The sequence below is a fragment of the Notamacropus eugenii genome, chromosome 1, assembly GCF_028372415.1.
Source record: "Notamacropus eugenii isolate mMacEug1 chromosome 1, mMacEug1.pri_v2, whole genome shotgun sequence".
Lineage (NCBI taxonomy): Eukaryota > Metazoa > Chordata > Mammalia > Diprotodontia > Macropodidae > Notamacropus > Notamacropus eugenii.
This window is the reverse complement of record NC_092872.1, coordinates 367933446-367951304: the sequence shown is the minus strand read 5'-3', so window position 1 is coordinate 367951304 and position 17859 is coordinate 367933446. Positions and strand designations below refer to the sequence as shown.

Sequence of the window (17859 nt, the reverse complement as noted above, 5' to 3'; positions counted from 1 at the left end):
CCCCAAATCTACAAACTGTGCTTCTGACCCAGCAATATCCCTACTAGTTCTATATCCTAAAGATATATTGATATCTACATATGTAAATGCACACAGATACATATAATTTTTTTAAAAAAGAAAGGACTCATATGGACAAAGAAATTTATAGCAATTCTTTTTGTGGTTGCAAAAAATTGAAAAGTGAAGGCATGCCTATTAACTGGGGAATAGATGAACATCTTATAATATATGGATGTGATGGAATACTATTGTTCTATAAAAACGATGAAGGGAATGGTTTCAGAAAAACTTCTTAAGACTTATAGGAACTGATGCAAGGTGAAATGAGTAGAGCCAGGAGTACAATTTTACACAGTAACAGCAAGACTGCAAAGATAAATCAACTATCAAAGACAGTTCAATACAATGTAACTGATCAATACAATGATCTACCAGTTGCAAAGAACTCATGATGAAAAATGCTATCTACCTCCAGAAACAGAACGCAGTTTGAAGCATATTTTTTCCCCTTTATTTTTATACCAATATGGCAAATGTGGAAATATATCTAGTATGACTTCATATCTATAATTAGTATTGTAGTTCTTGGGTGAGGAAGGAATGAAGGCAGGGAGAGAATTTCTCAATGGGTGAGGAAGGAATGAAGGCAGGGAAAGAATTTGGAACAGAAAGAAAAATTTAATTAAAAAAAATTTTCCCTAATTGAACAGCTTTAGGTTAGTTATAGGTTTGTTTATTCAAACATTACAGTAATATTTATAACTAAAAAACCCCTTGAGATGGCTAAAAAGCATCAAACTAGTAAATTTATCTTACTAAAAAAATGGAATAAAAGGTAGCATTACCTTGCATATCATGGGCAGCTAATAAAAATTCACTGAAGTAACAAACAAGATGAAACACTTATATTATCTTTCAAGTTATAAACGTAAAATAAGGCTGACCACCAAAAGGTTTGACAAGACTTAAAAGAAACAATTAAAGATTACATCATCAGTATGATTATCTAAGTAGAGCTCTTAACAAGGCATCTAAAGAAACTTTTATGAAAATTATACTACCAAAGCATGAGAGGAGTGAATGGAAAGTTAAAAAATCCCTGCTTAATCTGCTAAAACAAAAAGCACAATCAAGAAAATAAAATCCTGCTTTTTCCTAAAATGCTGAAGACACAAACAGAAACATTATCATATATTGGTTTACAATTTAATCAGAGGAAAGGTGGTGCAGTGGATAGAGCATCAGTGTAGGAATCAGGAGGATCTGAGTTCAAATCTCACCTCAGACACTTGACATTCACTAGCTGTGTGACCTTGGGCAAATCACTTAACCTCAATTGCCTCATCCTGGGTCATCTCCAGTCATCCTGATGAATATCTGGTCACTGGATTCAGATGACACTGGAGGAGAAGTGAGGCTGGTGACCTGCACAGCCCTCCCTCACTCAAAACAAAGTCAAGTGCAAGTCATGTCATCATTCCTGTGATGGCATGGTCTTCCTTGGCAATGAAGGACAAACACAGAGTCAGAGGAAATGATATAACTGAGTATAGTTCAAAGAACTAACGAAAGAAAATTGTCCTGAACAGTGACATAGAATGGACCCATACATATTACAAATAGCTATTTCCAAAATATCTGAATTTTTAATTACTGCTCTCAATCGAAAGACCTCAGAAGACTATGGAGCCAAAGGGCATCAAACAGAATTTAAATTTATGGGCTAGAAAGGAGTCAAACAATTTAAAATTATGTTAAAGTTTATATTTTAGTAATATATCCCATAGTAAAGGTAAAAGTTTTCCTTTGAATAAACAAAAAAAACCTTTCTATTCTACTCATCTCTGACACCTAAGTGCTAAAAAAATTTTTTTAATTTTAAAATATGATGACAATAAAAAACAGCTCAATCTTAAAGGAAAATGACATCCCCACAAAAGATAAGAATTAATCTGTGGAGGAAAGACTCATTTATAATGAAAAACACAATATCTACCCTGAGTTTATGATACTGAAGCAAATTTCTCTGGACTACAATGGATATTAAATAAGACACACAAATATTTATTTTCTTAGACATTAATTTCCTCTTTTTTTGGGGGGGGGGGGGTTGTTTATAAATACAAGGTCTTCTTATTCCCTAGACTAAAAGTGCAATCCCAAGCTCAACCTCACTGCCTGTGAGCTCAGAAGCTTGATAGACTCAGTTCTGATTTGGATCAGGTTGCCTTTCCTTAGGTAGCCTGGTGGCACCTTCCCTCCCATTCCTGGGGGGTTCACCATACTAGTGTTAGACTTAGTGTGGATGCTAGAAGACTAAAATTTTAGCCCTACTGCAGCTCAGAATTTCCTAAATCAAACAATGCATCAGCCTTAGACACTAATTTCTGGAGGTAGCATGGTGTAATAGATAAAAAGCTTGCCTTGGAATGAGAAAGACTTGTAATCAAGTCCTATCTCTGCTTGGTAGGTATGATTCAGAGCAAGTCACTTAATCTTTCAATGCCTCAGGCAATTCTCTTGACTACAACAAGAATAAAACGATGGAAGATAAGCTACAATTTCTGTAACAGGAGTTCCCTATCCTGATGAAATCACTGGTCTAAACCATTCCTTTGCCTTTTAAAAATGTTTAGGAGAAGCAAATAAATGAAATCTCAGAAGAAAATTTTAAATGCAAAATTTTATATACATTAGGATTTGAACAAAATTAAAGTTTCATTAAACTTGAAAAGATAGCTTTTTGAAGGCTTATACAACAACACAGTGCTATAACATGTAAAATCTAGATTTCTGATGGTAGGTAAACAAAGTTAAATATTAGTGAAACTCACAGTAAATGTTAAGGCCTCCCTAGTAATCTTAATTCTCTCCTAAAGGATCAGCTAAAGATAACTTATCTAAGTAAGAAAATCCTTACTCCTCAGGGAGATTCTAAGTCTATCTCCTGGAAGGAACATTAAGGGGACATGAATCAGGTGCAGCTCTCCGCTTACTGAGACTCTGTTTTCTCCTTTGAAGTCTCCTCTGCTACCCATTAAATTCTTTAACTTCAAGGATGGAATCCAGGTATACAAAGCCCTGGTCATCTACAAGCACCTATTCCTTATGTAGTAGCTTACAAGCATCAAAGGCCACCCTCACCTGATGCTTGGCCGTCTCTATGCCCTCCAAAATAGTCTTCTTTAAGTCCTCCTGCTTGTCCTGCGGAAGGAAAAAGAAGAACTCACGGGTCTTATTCCAAAAATTAAAATCACTCCTGGCCGTGAAGACCTAGTGATTGCTATTTCATGTGCTTATCAATAAAACTAAAATACTTCTCTAAAAGATTCTCATCTCTAGAAACAAGGGACTTATAAGCAGAATATTATATTTTTAATGGTCCAGTAATACTAGCAAAGAAGACTCACCCTAAATTACTAGATATTTCTGTAGAAATAAACAGAAGTTATAAACTAAGGCCATTATTTCCTAACACAATGAAAGCTATAAGTAAATAAGAGTTAGCATTTTATATTTGGTTGAGTACAGGCTGAATAAATACAAACAGATTCTGAGAAGAAGGGCTTGGGAGAGCGGGATAAGGCATAAGAAAATTATGGTGATAAGAGGGAGGCTAGAGGAACTCAAATAGAGCCCTTATTGCTCAAGTTTTCCAAACTAAAACTAGGGCTACCTTTAAAAGAAGGCTAGCAAACACCTACAATTTTTAACTTATAAGGTGCCACAAACAAGAATTCAACTTTTCAGAATTTCTTCTTACTCAAATGAAAGGTCCAAATAGTCATATTTTATGCAGAAAATCTGTAACAAAGCTTAGTGAACTGTATTTATCTAGATGATCTTTAGGGTCTACTTCTGATATGGAACACATAATAGTACAAAGTATCAGTACAGTCAAAGTATCATCTGCTCTTACTATTTTGGGAAAATGTCTAACAGTTTTAACTCAGCCAGTAAAATAAGCCTAAGAAAAATCAAAAGTCCCATTGAATTCATGGTCTTTGATTAACTTAAATGTTCAGGAGATGCTAATCAGTAACAAAGGTCTATAAAACTTATTAAAAAGACCAAAGTTTCACCACTGATGCAATATGCATAATATTAACTTCCATAAAAGTAAGAAGTTTTAAATTATAAGCTCTTAAGATTATGGTCAATTCTACTGGATAGCCAAAACAGAAAAAAAGATCACCTTTACTTCAATGAAGGAAGAGTGAATTTTATGAAAGTACAGTGAGTTAAGAATTAATTGATTAATCGTTACCACTCATTTGGATTCTTATCTAAATGTTTTATACTAGGTGCTAAGATTCTTCTTGGAAAGTCTTCATTACAAGAGAGAAAAACCAATGAACTATAAAGTATATATGCATATATGAACTATATACCTAAACTCACAGGCCTCCAGAGCTTTACTTTCTTCTAGATCTAAACATGCTAGAACAATCCTGTAGGAACAGGAAGCAAGGATTAATATTCCTTCTCATAGCCTTGCATTGTCTTTCCCACCACCATCTATTACTAACATGGTAGGCTTCTAGGGAAGTGTGAGTTCTAAGTTTCACTGACAACTGCAACTATGATAACTACAAAACCAAACCTGTGGGAACAATTCCCTGAAGAGGCAAAGGTAAATAAGTATAAAAGAGAAAAGTTTGGTAGTTACGTAGGAAGATAAGAACAGGTTCAAGAACATACCAATTACTTCCACACTATATGCAACTCCATGCAACCAACAATATGCAGAAAAAGATGGCTAATATTGAACTGAATGAATATTCCAAATAGGATGAGGAAAAGGATTAGGTTAAAATAGAAGACACTTTATTATGGAAATGTTATGCCTCCTAGGACTATTTTGTCAGTATCCAAACTCTTGAATCACTCAAAGAATTAAGTAATCACATTAAAATAACTTATGACTACAGAGACAGTTGTTTAAAAACAGTGCTGATAATTTTTTTGATTAGTCTTGCACATATTATATACATTCAGCTCAAAGCAATCTTAGTTTCAAGTTTTTAAGTATGAATACAGATTTCCCTCCAGACTGACAACTCAGACTGGTCATTCAGCCAGTAACAAATCTATCTACCTATTCTAAGAACCAGCCCACATTTTTCCATTCTGTTCACAAAAATATTATAAAAGAAATGCTTGAATATTTTGCCAAATCCAAATATATTGTTTCTACAATACCTCTCTGATAGTCTAGTAAGTTGGTGAAACGTCTAATGGCTTAAATACTAAAACTAACATATAAAGCTGAAAACTGAATCAAGACATTACAACTTTTCCACAAACTATATGGGAAAGAAAAGTATATCACTCATGAAAACATTTCAGTGATCCCAGTCAAGAGAATGTGATTGCATAAAACAGTGACCAACGTTCAAAGTCCAAACTCACTATTGGAACTAAGGCCTTTGGGAGGCTCGTTCTTAGTACTCTTACAGAGACTAAATGATAAGTCCCTGAAAGGATCCTTTATCTTAAAATGCCTGAGTATCAAGGTATTTAGTGTGAACTAATCTTATTTTTCACAAAGAAAAAAATTTAGTACCAAAATATACCTTTAAAACAAAGGATGATGGAAATTAAAATAGAGATTTATCAAATTCAGTTTAAGAAGGAAATTAGTCAAGCAGATTAGATAATAAATTTTCAGGGAAATCAAGCATATACAAAATACTTCTACATCTTTTACGGAACCAGATTTAAGTAGGTCTTCCAAAGAAAATCCTTTACTGCTTCTTTTTGAGTAGGTATTCTAGAGGGTCTGCAATTGATAAGTTCTTTGATATAAATTCTCTTACACAGGTTCAGACCATGTTTGCCTGTGGGCACCAAAAAGAGAAAAACAAACCCAATCCTAACAAAGGTAAACATGCTATCAGGAACAGGGGGAAAGACCCAACAACTATAATTTGTACTGCATGTATAATGTTCCACATAATGAAAAATATCTGGATGGTAGATAGGGGCCAATCATATAATGCTAATGGATATTAGAAAAGCAACTGAAGAAGAATCTTTTTATAGCCTAAAGATAACAATCTTAAGGGAAGTTGTTTTAAACTCTAAAACTAGTTCAGAATGAAAGTGTTAAACTGCAGTTTGGTGATGCTGAGATCGTCTTGATGTCTTCAGCAATGGCCTCAGTATTTGTCAAACACTGATTTTTTTCTCCATTAAGGTATAATTTAGTATCATTATAATAGATGCTACTGTAACACAGAAAAAGAATACTTATTATTCTGTACTGTCAGGCATTCTTTTCTTTAATTAATCATTAAAATTACTATTGCTTTTAAAAAATACTTAATGTATAGGAGAGTCTAAATACCAGTATTATGAACTATATAAAAAGTTTCAGACTCATTTACCTGAATTAAATGAAATAAATTTAGGTAGACTCAGCAATTTTCAGTTACAAAGAAATTTTGTCATTAGAATGGATAAGAAAACTGCTGAATTCCTTTTAAAAATCAGTTCTAAATTATTTGGATTGGATCATCTAGAATTAAATATCATTAAAGTGTCTCAATTTTATCTTAGGAGGCAGTTTTATAAGCCCAATATATTTAGGCAGTTAGGTTAGAAATAACATCAACAAAGCAACTTATATAAGGAATCATTTCTGTTTTAATAACTAAATGTGATAAATATTTTAAACAGACAATAATCTGTGAAGTTTTTTTATTCAGTGTTCAGTCAATTCAAAGTATATCCCATCTACAATTTATATGATGGTCTTTAAGAGCTGATGTGGCCAAAAAATTCTTCATTTTGTTGCCAAACTTGTGATGAACCTCTTTGAACTTAGCTAAGTTGATCCTCCGACAGTGAACATTTATAGCTGATCACTGTGTCAATATTCAAAGTCAGGTAGGACCTGCCCAGCTTTTGTGCTCTGCAGTTTGCCTTTGAGTATCCTACAGTCCTCTCCATAGGAAAATCAGAGTGAGACTTTAGGAAGATTCAAAATGTAACTTAACATGTGAAATTCATGTACACTTTCTGAAGCTTGTCTTATTAAACAAATCTAAACGCTCTGACACTTGCAGAACACTCTTCTTAAAAATAAACACAAATTAACACAAAAGAAAACAATTCTTTCATCTAGGTCTTCCCCACTACCTCCCTAAGACCTCCTTCAAAAAGATATCAATGCTTATTTTATCTACACAGGTTTATCCTAAGGAATTCTTTGAAGCGTAAGTCCAGGCATTTCAGCAGTCAACTTTAGGGAAAAAGATCAACACTATTTAAGAAAAAGCGTGCCAAAAGTTATAGTCCAAAGTCTGATCTACTGAAGGCTATAAAACCTACTACCAAAAATTTGTATCTGTCACTGGGTCTCCAGAGTAAAAATTTAGTTTTGATCTTATGAACACTATGAAATATGTTTTGACAGATTAAGAAATAAAGGAGAACATATCATGTATAATTACAAAGAACAGTAATATTTAATTAGTGCAGATTCTATTCAAATAAAAATTCTCAATATTTAAAATGTGTACTGGGCATACCTTCCACTAACAAAGAAATGGTTCAAAATATGTATGGCCAAGATTTTGCAAGGAGAATATTTTAATCTATTTAAGGAGAAATCATTTTGGACAATAAGAAATTATTTTTACTAAGAACTAGAGTCCAATATTCTGAGGACCAAACCAAACGATATTCTGTGGGAGGATAAAATAGTGGCCCTCTAGAATGTCATCAACCTCAAAAGGCTGGGGCTATACACTAACCATCACTAACTTCTTTATAACCTGTTACACATTTCTATTTCTTAAAATCTATCTAAGCCTTTCTTAAATACAAGGTGTTCTTAGTGGTTCAGTTTTAAGCTCCCATAACTTCTGCAGCATAAATGCTACACACATACCCTCCAAAATTTGAAAATTCAATTAATATATTTTATCCTTAGTTTTGTGAATTTGGATAAATTTTTATTTTAACAAGACAACTATACATCACACATGACTTTCTTAGACTGTCACCTGTTCTATATCCATTAGATTTTTTTTGTCTTGCAAGGTCATGTCAAAAATATCATGTATGGACCACAGTGTGCGAGAGTTTTTTCTGGTAGACTTGGAATTTTGTAATAACGTAAGAACTTCTTAAAAAAAAAAAAATCCCAATGGTGGTTCTCTAAGGCAAAATGCCTTCCACACTCAGAGAAAGAAATATGGAAGTCATTCGCAGAATGTAGCAGATCATGTTTGTGTATGTGTATGTTTTTGTGTATCATGTTTTGATTTGTTATATGATTTCTTCCATTTATTTTAGTCCAACTACATAGCATGACTATAGTGAAAATGTACTCAATAGGAAAGTATATGTAGAACCTATACAGAACTGTATGCAGTCGTGGGGAGGGAGGGGGGTAGTGGGGGGTAGGTGTGGGGGGGATAAAATCTCAATTGTATGGCAGTGATTGTTAAACATTAAAAAATAATTTAAAAAAAAGAAAAACAAAAACAAAAAAAAATATCATGTATGCATGAAAACCTTATGCTATGGAAGATCTTAATATAAGGGCTACAAAAGTAACCCTTTTAGAAAATGAGAGGTGATAATGAAAGTTTTTATAAATTTTGAAAATCAACTAGAGTGATTATAGCACAAAATAGTGATTATCTCAAATTTAATAAAAAACATCAATATTTTTAAAACCTAAATAATTATTAATCTTTCATGTATTTTAAAAAATATAATTGTAACATTTATTTTTCTGAAGTCACTAAAACTTAAAACTATATTAAGACTTTTGGGATATCTTACATAAGTATATTTTAAACTACTACTCTGACTACATTAAAAGCAGCTAATAACAAATATTCTAACATCCAAAATTCTAAATATTATTAAATATCATTCTTTTATCTATTCAGTATTTACTGGAACACAAAGAGTCAAAATTATATAACTTTACTGCAGTTAATATACATTAAAACAAAATTTCACAATTACAAGGAATCTTGGAGATCAAAGCACGTTCATTTTACAGATGAAGTACCCACAAGAGAAATAAAATGTCCAGGTTCATACACTGAATAATACTACAAAGCTGATAAAAGTCAAGCTTCCTGAGCACACATTGCCCTATACTACACTTCTCCAGAAAATAACAGACCCGTACTTTCTGACTTGCATTTTTCACTAATTCAGATTGGGTTTTCCATCAATTAATTGAAGTTTGTGAGATTTGCCACACTTTAAAATTCCTCTTAACTTTGCTGAGATTTAAAAAAAAAACCTTAGAACATACATAAAAGATATAATACTCTTCCATGTAAAAGAGATATAGCTGAGATATTCTACATTAAAAAATTTAGAAGGCAAATATGGAATATCTATAAGCTTTTGACCTATATCTAAATACTTTTCCGTCTAATGATAAATATTTCAGTTCCCATTTTCCTGTAAAATCTCCAGAAGTAACACTCTCAAAGAGAAAGGAGATGTTAGAAAGGTAATAAAGCAAACTGATTCCCATAACAAATCTTTTATTATTATGATCAAAAACAAAGTACTGCTAGCAAGTTTTGTTTTGTTTTAAACTGGGGTTTCCTGCAGGTTTTAATTTACAGAGTAAGGTCTCTATAAACATGAATGAATGCTAAGCCCTTTTAAGTACTTTAATTATTATTAGAAATAGTTACATTTTCACAATCCTATTTTTTGGTGGTATACTATTTTGAAAACAAATGTTACAGAATAAGTAGTCATCAAGTCATTTTGTTTTTCAACTGAATTTCTAAAAATTTTAGTTGAACACAATTAAGAATATATCAAGGGTATTTCAAAGTTTCTGAAGACAAGCTATAACAATTGAATGTTAACTCATATACATCTGAGTGGTCTTTTATGCAGAATTGAGATCTGGAAGAAATGCTACACATCACTTGACAAATTTAAAGGATGCTCATCATAAAGTTTATTTTCTCAAAGTGTAATGGAATGAGTAAAAAATGAAGTTAATAATCTACAAGGTTGTTTTACTACAGCTGAGTCTACCTTCTAATCTGAAAGATTAGGACATAAATAATAATAAAAGTTGTGAGGAAACAGTGGCTCTGTTTTGATATTAAGCATCAAAACATAATAAAAGTTATTTAAAACAATTTTCTGGGATTTGAAAAACAAAAGTAATACACCACACAAAGATATTTCTAAGGCTACTTCTGTGCATGTCAGTGAATCTGTGGTATATTCTACTGAGGACAGCTGGCTAAGTCATAAAACAACAAGAGAAACTTAGCTAATGTCAATAATTAAGATACCTGCCCTTTAATGTTATACACTTTGAAATATCCATTCAGCACATGCATGGTAGACAGAAAAGTTGTCTGACAACATTATTCATATAAAACATGCAAGCCAGAATTTCAGTACTGTTTCTGAAAAGGAAAATATAAACATGATCACTTTCATATAAAAACACACAAAAGTAATTTTATCTTACTAAGTCAGCCCCTGCTTGAAGTAGCACATCTGCAACATCAGTATGACCATTTTCACAAGCATAGGTCAGGGCTGTGTCTCCTGTTGCTGTTGTGGCGTGAACATTAGCCCCTAAATGACAAAGGAAAAGCACTTTACCATTCCATTCCTAAAATCTGGTAAAATCAAAGACTTACGAAATATGTAACAAAATATATTTATCTTCCTCATTAAAAAATCATCCAAGTGGTATAAATAAATCTTAAGTACTCTGCCACATGACTAGGGACCATATTCTCAAACGGTGCAAAATAGATAAGCATAAATCACTATGCAAGGCATTGGTAAGAATAATCAAGCTTAAAATAAGCAGATGAGAAGACGACAATAGGGAAAATGGCTGAACAGCACTTAAGACTATAGAACATTCTTCTCACAGTCCAGTGAATATAGTAGAGAAAGAGGCCAAATAATGCACGCATGCACACGCGCGCACACACACACACTGATTAATATTATATGTTTATAGTCACCTGTCAAAGAGAACACATTACTAAACTTTTGTAGTTGGTTTGAGCATTAGCTCAAAATATGAAGCATAATCCAAAATATTAACTTTTCCTAGTTTAATGAATTTCAATTAATTTTCCAAAGCAAAAAAAATTTGTAATTAAAGCTATCACCAAAATTATAATAGTATTCCATTAAAAGTTTACTGAATGAATGATACTTTTTATTTTCTTAATTTATAAAAATCTTATTTGCAACCAAACCTGCTAGAATTTACAGAAGGCACTTTTAGTTATTCAGATTTACACATATTTTTCATGTAATGTACATGTAGATAAATTGCCCCCAATATTATTCTGCTATGCTAAAAATCTAAATATAATATGCATGTGTTCAGAAACATGTCTATGCTATTTCAAATTATCACTCTAAAAAATGAGTGACATAAATGGCTGATCACTGCAAAATAGTACATATAATTTACAAATCATTTTGCTGTTCCTCTGGCCAAAGAAGAAAAAAATGTACATAAATAAGTTGTTCCCATTCTGTTAGTCTTAATGATAACCAAAGAATAAACAGAATTAAGAGAACCCTAACGTCATGCTTATTTGTAGAATGGACATGGTAGCAGCTACTATTCTTGATTCAGAGTTCAATAAATACATAATAGAGTATGTTTAACAAGACACTTTTTGAGTACAAATCATAAATATTAAACAGTTCAGTGTTCATATTGTATTTTACAATTATAAAACTGTATAAGGAGTCTAATGATTCTTTTAAAATGTGACTGTTCCATATTCAAATCCTCTCATGATGATGGCCCATTTTGGCATGGGGTGACCTTTGTTTCTCAAAGGTTCTGCCTGTGGAGGATAACCTCTAAAAGGTTATAAACCAGGCTCGAAAAGCTTAAAACATGGGACTGTTAAGGGGCAATATGTCCATTTTCAAAGGATTAGACTAGGTAAATTGGAAAGGTTCATTACTAGGCTAACAGCAGTCATAAATTATTTGGCCTTAGCAACTCTAAAAGACCATCTATTCTGTTGCAAAAGGATTGTGATCTGTTGATGGAAGGAATATACATTGACAAAGCTGAAATTAATTTGAAAAACAAGCCTTGAAATCTAATGTTCTTTTTTGCATTTTCAAATAATTCACATACCTGCTGCCAGCAAATATTTAACTAACTCAAGATGTCCCTCTTGAGCAGCCTCCATTAAAGGTGTTGAGCAACCGAGTTCTATATCAGCCCCAGCCTTAATGAGGAAATCAGCTACTTCAGAAAATCCTCCACAGCATGCTAGAGTAAGAGCAGTTTCTTGTGTCTCTTCTGTCTGTGCATTTATATTTGCTCCTAAAATAGCCATACAGATAGATCAAATTAGTTACCAAAATTTTCTAAAATACATGTTCGCAAAAATTCAGATATTCAATTCTGCCTTCTTCACTTTTGTTATATTCATTTAATTTGTCACCAATGCAAATAAATATTTTGTGTTGATGTATAACAAAGTTATATGATAAAATAAAATTTAGCAATAACTGCACACGTTCATAGGATATAAAGCTGTAAAGAAACTTACAAATAATCTGGTTTAACATTCTTGAATAAGACATCCAAACCAACCTGAAGAAAAGAACAGAGGTAAAATTTTCCTACCTTGTGCTAACAGGAGGGCCACCATCTCTTCATGTCCTTCACGAGCAGCTTCCATCAAGGGAGTATAACCTTCATCATTGACTTCCTCAAGATTTGCTCCTCTTTCTATAAGTAAAGCTGCCAATTCAACATGTCCACCACAAGCTGCTAACGTTAGTGGAGACTCAAATGAATCTGCAGGCATATTCACTTGAGCACCACTATCCAAAAGCAGACGGGCTACCTCTACATGTCCATCCTGCAGGATTTTCAGGAGTAAGGGAAAAAATTTTTTATAGGTTTTATGTTGAAGGTAGGGAAAAGAAGCAAGAAATTGATAGAAAGAGAGAAGGAAGAAGAAGAGGGAAGAAAAAAGAACATTAACTTTGGTACATGCTATAAGTTATATCAAGCTCAAAATTCTCAGCTCTATTTGTGCCAATTACAAATTTGCTATATCTCAATTTTTGCATTAACTCAACAATTTCTTTAAAAAATTAGAACGAGTAATATAAAAAGATACGACACCATCAAATGAAAACAACATTAACCTGAGTATTCTTCTGAAAACATGTGTAATAGAAAACATAGTAACCTGGATACTTCAAGATAATTTAGAAACCATGTTACACGTAAAGGTTTTTAATTCTGCCAAATCATAAACCTAGGAGTTTAATAAGAATCACTCTCATTTCAAAGACAGGTATTACATAATAAAGTGTAGAAAATGGCACTTGATAAACTTTAAAAGCAAAAGTTTGCCCCTACCCTGCCTCATCAAAAAACAACAACCAAAAACAAACAACCACAGCTGACTGCGTGAAGCTACTGCCAGCTGGGATTATATCACTAAGGAAAATCCTCTGGTGGATCAAAGCAGTCCTATACATTTCCCTTGATGAAACAATCTGCTGTTATGGGACAAATCTTACTTGTGGATTAACTCTATTTCTCAAATACATATAAAATTAAAATATTAATCACTTGTAATCAATTGAACCTTAAACAAATCTGCTTAGATAATGGCAATTAGTGTCAAAATATTTTAACACTGATACTCCATTTTCCAACTTCATCCTTAGAATTTCCTCTCCTTCAGATTCTAATTTTTCCCTCCTATTTTATAATGGCTTTTAACTCCTGCTCAAATGCCCTATGATTACTGTAGATGCCATGTTTCCCACATGTGTATCCTATTAGACATATCAGAATAAGTTTTATCACTTTCTAGCCTGTAAACTCCATGAACTCTCCATGTACTTAAACTCAGTAACTTCCTTTCTTAGTGTCTAGCACAATAAATTTTAATCAATATTTGTGAATTGAATTTAATATTGGCCAAAATGAAGTCACCTGCACCTAAAGACTCAATGCAAGAAAATATAGCACAAGACTCAATTAAAATTATAGAGTTTAACTAAGAATTATTTCATCTAAGTCCTTTCTAGTCAATTAAATTTAACTAAGAAGAAAAATAAAGATTTTTAAAAATGCATTGTCCATATCAGCAAACATGGCTCCTGACCTTCTATGAAAATAAATTTACAATTAATTAAAATGACAAAGAAACCCACTAAGTGGTAATTTAAAAAACAAAACAGCTTTCCAAAAACATACTTTGAGTACAGTTCCAGCAAGAATCCAGGGCCTTGGAGACTAAACCTTAAATCTTTAGGGATTTTAAGAAATGTTTATATGATTCTAATGTTATGAAAAAATAAAAAGTGATTTTAATCGGTTGCTTGGATTATGGTCAATTCTTGATTATCCATTAATTAGAAAAGTTAATCTGCTAAATCCTGCCCCAACCCGCAACTCACACTATTTTGTGAACCTAAATATTAATGACTTTAGGGTTAGTTGTGCCACTGATCTCTTCCCTGATTCATCTATGCCAACTGCTTTTGTGCCCACCAAGTTGAGAATGATTTTTACATTTTAAAATGAAGTGTCATTATATTTGAAAATGTCAAAATCATTCTTAGCTCATGAAAACAGAAAAAAAATAAGTGAGCAGGATAGAGTTGGCACTTCACCTATAAAGTGCCAACCTCTTATAGGTGCTGAATTGACTAAATTTTGCTTAGAACTAAAGTAACAAATTTTAGAAACTAAAGTCTATTTCCTAAATCCTGAAAGATTAAAAATAATATGTATTTTTCTCTTCTTCCCTCAAAAAGCTTAAATGAATTTAACCCAAAAATCATTACCATGCAGGCCTCCATTAGAGCTGTGTGCATCTCATCAGTTTTGTGTTCTTGATCTGCACCAGCTTCAAGCAGAAAACGAACCATGTCTAAATGGCCTTAAAAAAAATACACAATATTTTAAAACAATGCTTCAAAAGAAATGACTGTCAGAGAGTTATGTATTAAGGTGTTCTGTAATTTTCTTTCATGACTATGAAAGTTTGTAAAATACTCCTTTTGCAGTCAAAAACTGAAACATCATGGAAAAGATATTATAAAAGCTGACATGCACTGATAGCGGGTTTTTCCTAAAAATCTTGCTCACAATTTAAGAAGTAACAGCATTTTTCATGTTTTGATGCTCTCCTTCATTCACTCATTCATCATGTCAGAAATATTTAAATTAAATCTAAAAACTAAGGCCATTCAAAGATATATAACAGCAAGAGTCATTCTCTCCAAGTGATAAATGATCAAAGGATATGGTCAGTTTTCAAAGGAAGAAATCCAAGCTACTGATAGCCATATGAAAAATGCTTCAAATCAGAATTAGAGAAATGTAAATTAAAGCAACTCTGGTTTTACCTCACACCTATCAGATTGGCAAAACTGATCAAATAATGAAAATTACATTTGTAGAGAAGAGACAGCTACAGAAAACAGGCACATATGGAAGTATTGTAGGTAGAGCTACAAATTAGACCATTTTGAAATATAATTTGGAACTATGATAAAAAAGTTACTAAACTGTAACTTTGATCCAATAATATCACTACTATGTAGGCCTACATCCCAAAGAAATCAGAGAATGAGGAAAAGGTCCTATCTGTACAAAAGTATTGATAGCCACCCTTTTTGTAGTATCAAAGGACTAGAAACTAATGGAGTGCTTACCAACAACTGAGGAATGGCTGAACAAATCATAGTATATGAATGTAATGGAACATTATTAAGACAGAAGAAATGATGAAAGGAATGGTTTTCAATGAAAATTGGGAAAACTTGGATGAACTGATAGAGTGTACAGAACAAGAACAATTTATACAATAAGCAACTATAAAAAGATACAACTATTAAAGACTTAAAAATTCTGATCAATGCAAAGACCACCAATCACGATTCCAGAGGATTTATCATGAAGCACACCTGCCCCTTCCCCCCTCCTGAGAGAAAAGTGGGCACAGGGTACATAATGAGACTTGCTTTGCTTGATTATGTATATTTGTTACAAATGTTACAGCTCAAATTGTACCATAAACTAAAAAGGTAAAAATAATTTACTTGTACAGAATTCCATTTAAAACAATGGCAATTTTCTAAATCTGATTATTCACATCATGGATCTCATAACCTATCAAGGGAAATTGGGGGTTTTTTTTTAGATCAAAGTAAAAGTCCTCTATGATATAACAAAGAATCATACATACTTTGATATGTTTTTAAATCATATGAAACCAGTGAACATAAATATCAAGCTGTGATTCCTTGGATATTAGAGAATTTTGAAGTAGGTTGAAAAAAATAACAAAAATTAATTCCAATCACAGTCACCACATAACTACGAATATAAGCAGTATCATATATTGTGTTCAGCAGGGATATTCTAATTTTTGACATTAAAAACCCTGCCACCACTAATCCTGACATGTAATATATAGTAGCACCTACCTTTATAACATGCAAGTGTAAGTGCACTCTCTTTGAATTCATTTGAGTGAGTGTTGATGCCTGCCCCATACTCCAGGAGAACTCTAGCAACTTCCACATGACCAGCACTGGCTGCTTCCATTAAGGGGGTATGTCCATTTTCATTGTGATCCTCTATATTAGCTCCTGCTTTCAGCAGCACTTTCACAATGTCCACAAATCCCCCAGCACAAGCATAAGTTAGTGCTGTGTTTCCTAACAAATCAGGGGAAAAAAAGGTGAAAAATTGCAATTAAATTATATTAATCACAACCATAGCTGAGAAAAACATTCAATCTCATTAAACTTCTAGGAGCACTTTTAAATTTCTTTGTATTAAGTAGAGGGACCAAACTAGGGAGCAGAAAGAAATGGCTTTATCAAGGCTCTTTTCTTAGTAGTAGCCATTTTTTAGTTGTTTTTCATCATACCATACCACATACAGCACTTGATATCATAATTTAATAACTTCATTTCTATTTAACTTTTCTCTCATGATTTCACAAAAAATTAGTCTAATCTCTTAAACTAGAAAATAACTGCTTGATTTTAAGAACAATTTCTTAAAATTCTGTACCCTCAACAGGGTTTAGCATAGCAATGGACAAACAATAAGCATGAAGTAAATGCTTATTGCTTTATCAGTTGGTTTCAAGGGAATCACTGTTATAAGGTTATAACTCTATTTCTATACTCAACCTTAATTTCAACTAGCCACTGTGGGAACAGGTACAGTTAAATGACAAGAGGCACTGGGTGACATATGGGTCACCAGTACTGTAAAAACTCAAAGGAAATGTTTTAATTCTTTAAAAAGCAAGGATATCCTTAAAGTGATTTCAGAATTGTTAAAATAAAAACTATTGATAAACAAAACCTGGAACTCTACAAAAAGAGAATTGTGACAAATATAGATTTGCCAGTTGTCAATTATGCTGTATACATATATATGCTTTGATAATACATACCTGTTGAAGACTGGGCATTGACATCTGCACAATGAACAAGCAACAGCTTCACAATGTCTACATAGCCTCCACTGGCAGCTGCCATTAGTGGAGTTATGTCTCCTTTATTCCCTCGATCTTCAACATTTGCATGCATAGCAAGCAACACCTTTAAAAAAAAAAAAAAGGCATTCAACCATTTTTGCTGAATCCATGAAAACTGGGGTAATTTTTTTCCTTTAGTAAGCAAATCCAAGGAATAGAATAAATGATGATTTTTGTTTGTTTGTTTTTAAACTGAGCATTCCTACCTCCTGCCTTCCCATCCTGGAGAAACCTCTACCCTGAGGCCCTTACTATTGACTGATTACTCCCCCTTGCTCAGACTAATACTTCCTGTGAGACCCCAGTCACA

At 32.8% G+C, this 17859-nt stretch overlaps 1 protein-coding gene across 10 annotated transcripts in view; it reads right to left on the bottom strand.

Annotated features, from left to right (window-relative positions):
* The window catches only part of ANKHD1 (ankyrin repeat and KH domain containing 1), a 118087-nt gene that overhangs the window by 51513 nt on the left and 48715 nt on the right, over nucleotides 1–17859 (bottom strand). For 5 of the 10 annotated variants that reach the window (XM_072630500.1, XM_072630502.1, XM_072630501.1 and 2 more), the window contains 7 exons: nucleotides 17466–17613; nucleotides 16480–16713; nucleotides 14833–14927; nucleotides 12644–12881; nucleotides 12146–12337; nucleotides 10487–10596; nucleotides 3148–3207 (listed from right to left, as the gene is read on the bottom strand). In XM_072630500.1, the coding sequence (XP_072486601.1) occupies nucleotides 3148–3207; nucleotides 10487–10596; nucleotides 12146–12337; nucleotides 12644–12881; nucleotides 14833–14927; nucleotides 16480–16713; nucleotides 17466–17613 (1077 nt within the window). Of the gene's footprint in view, nucleotides 1–920; nucleotides 3208–10486; nucleotides 10597–12145; nucleotides 12338–12643; nucleotides 12882–14832; nucleotides 14928–16479; nucleotides 16714–17465; nucleotides 17614–17859 lie in introns of those variants that run through there. The other 5 variants (XM_072630503.1, XM_072630505.1, XM_072630504.1 and 2 more) reach the window with 2 other exon arrangements.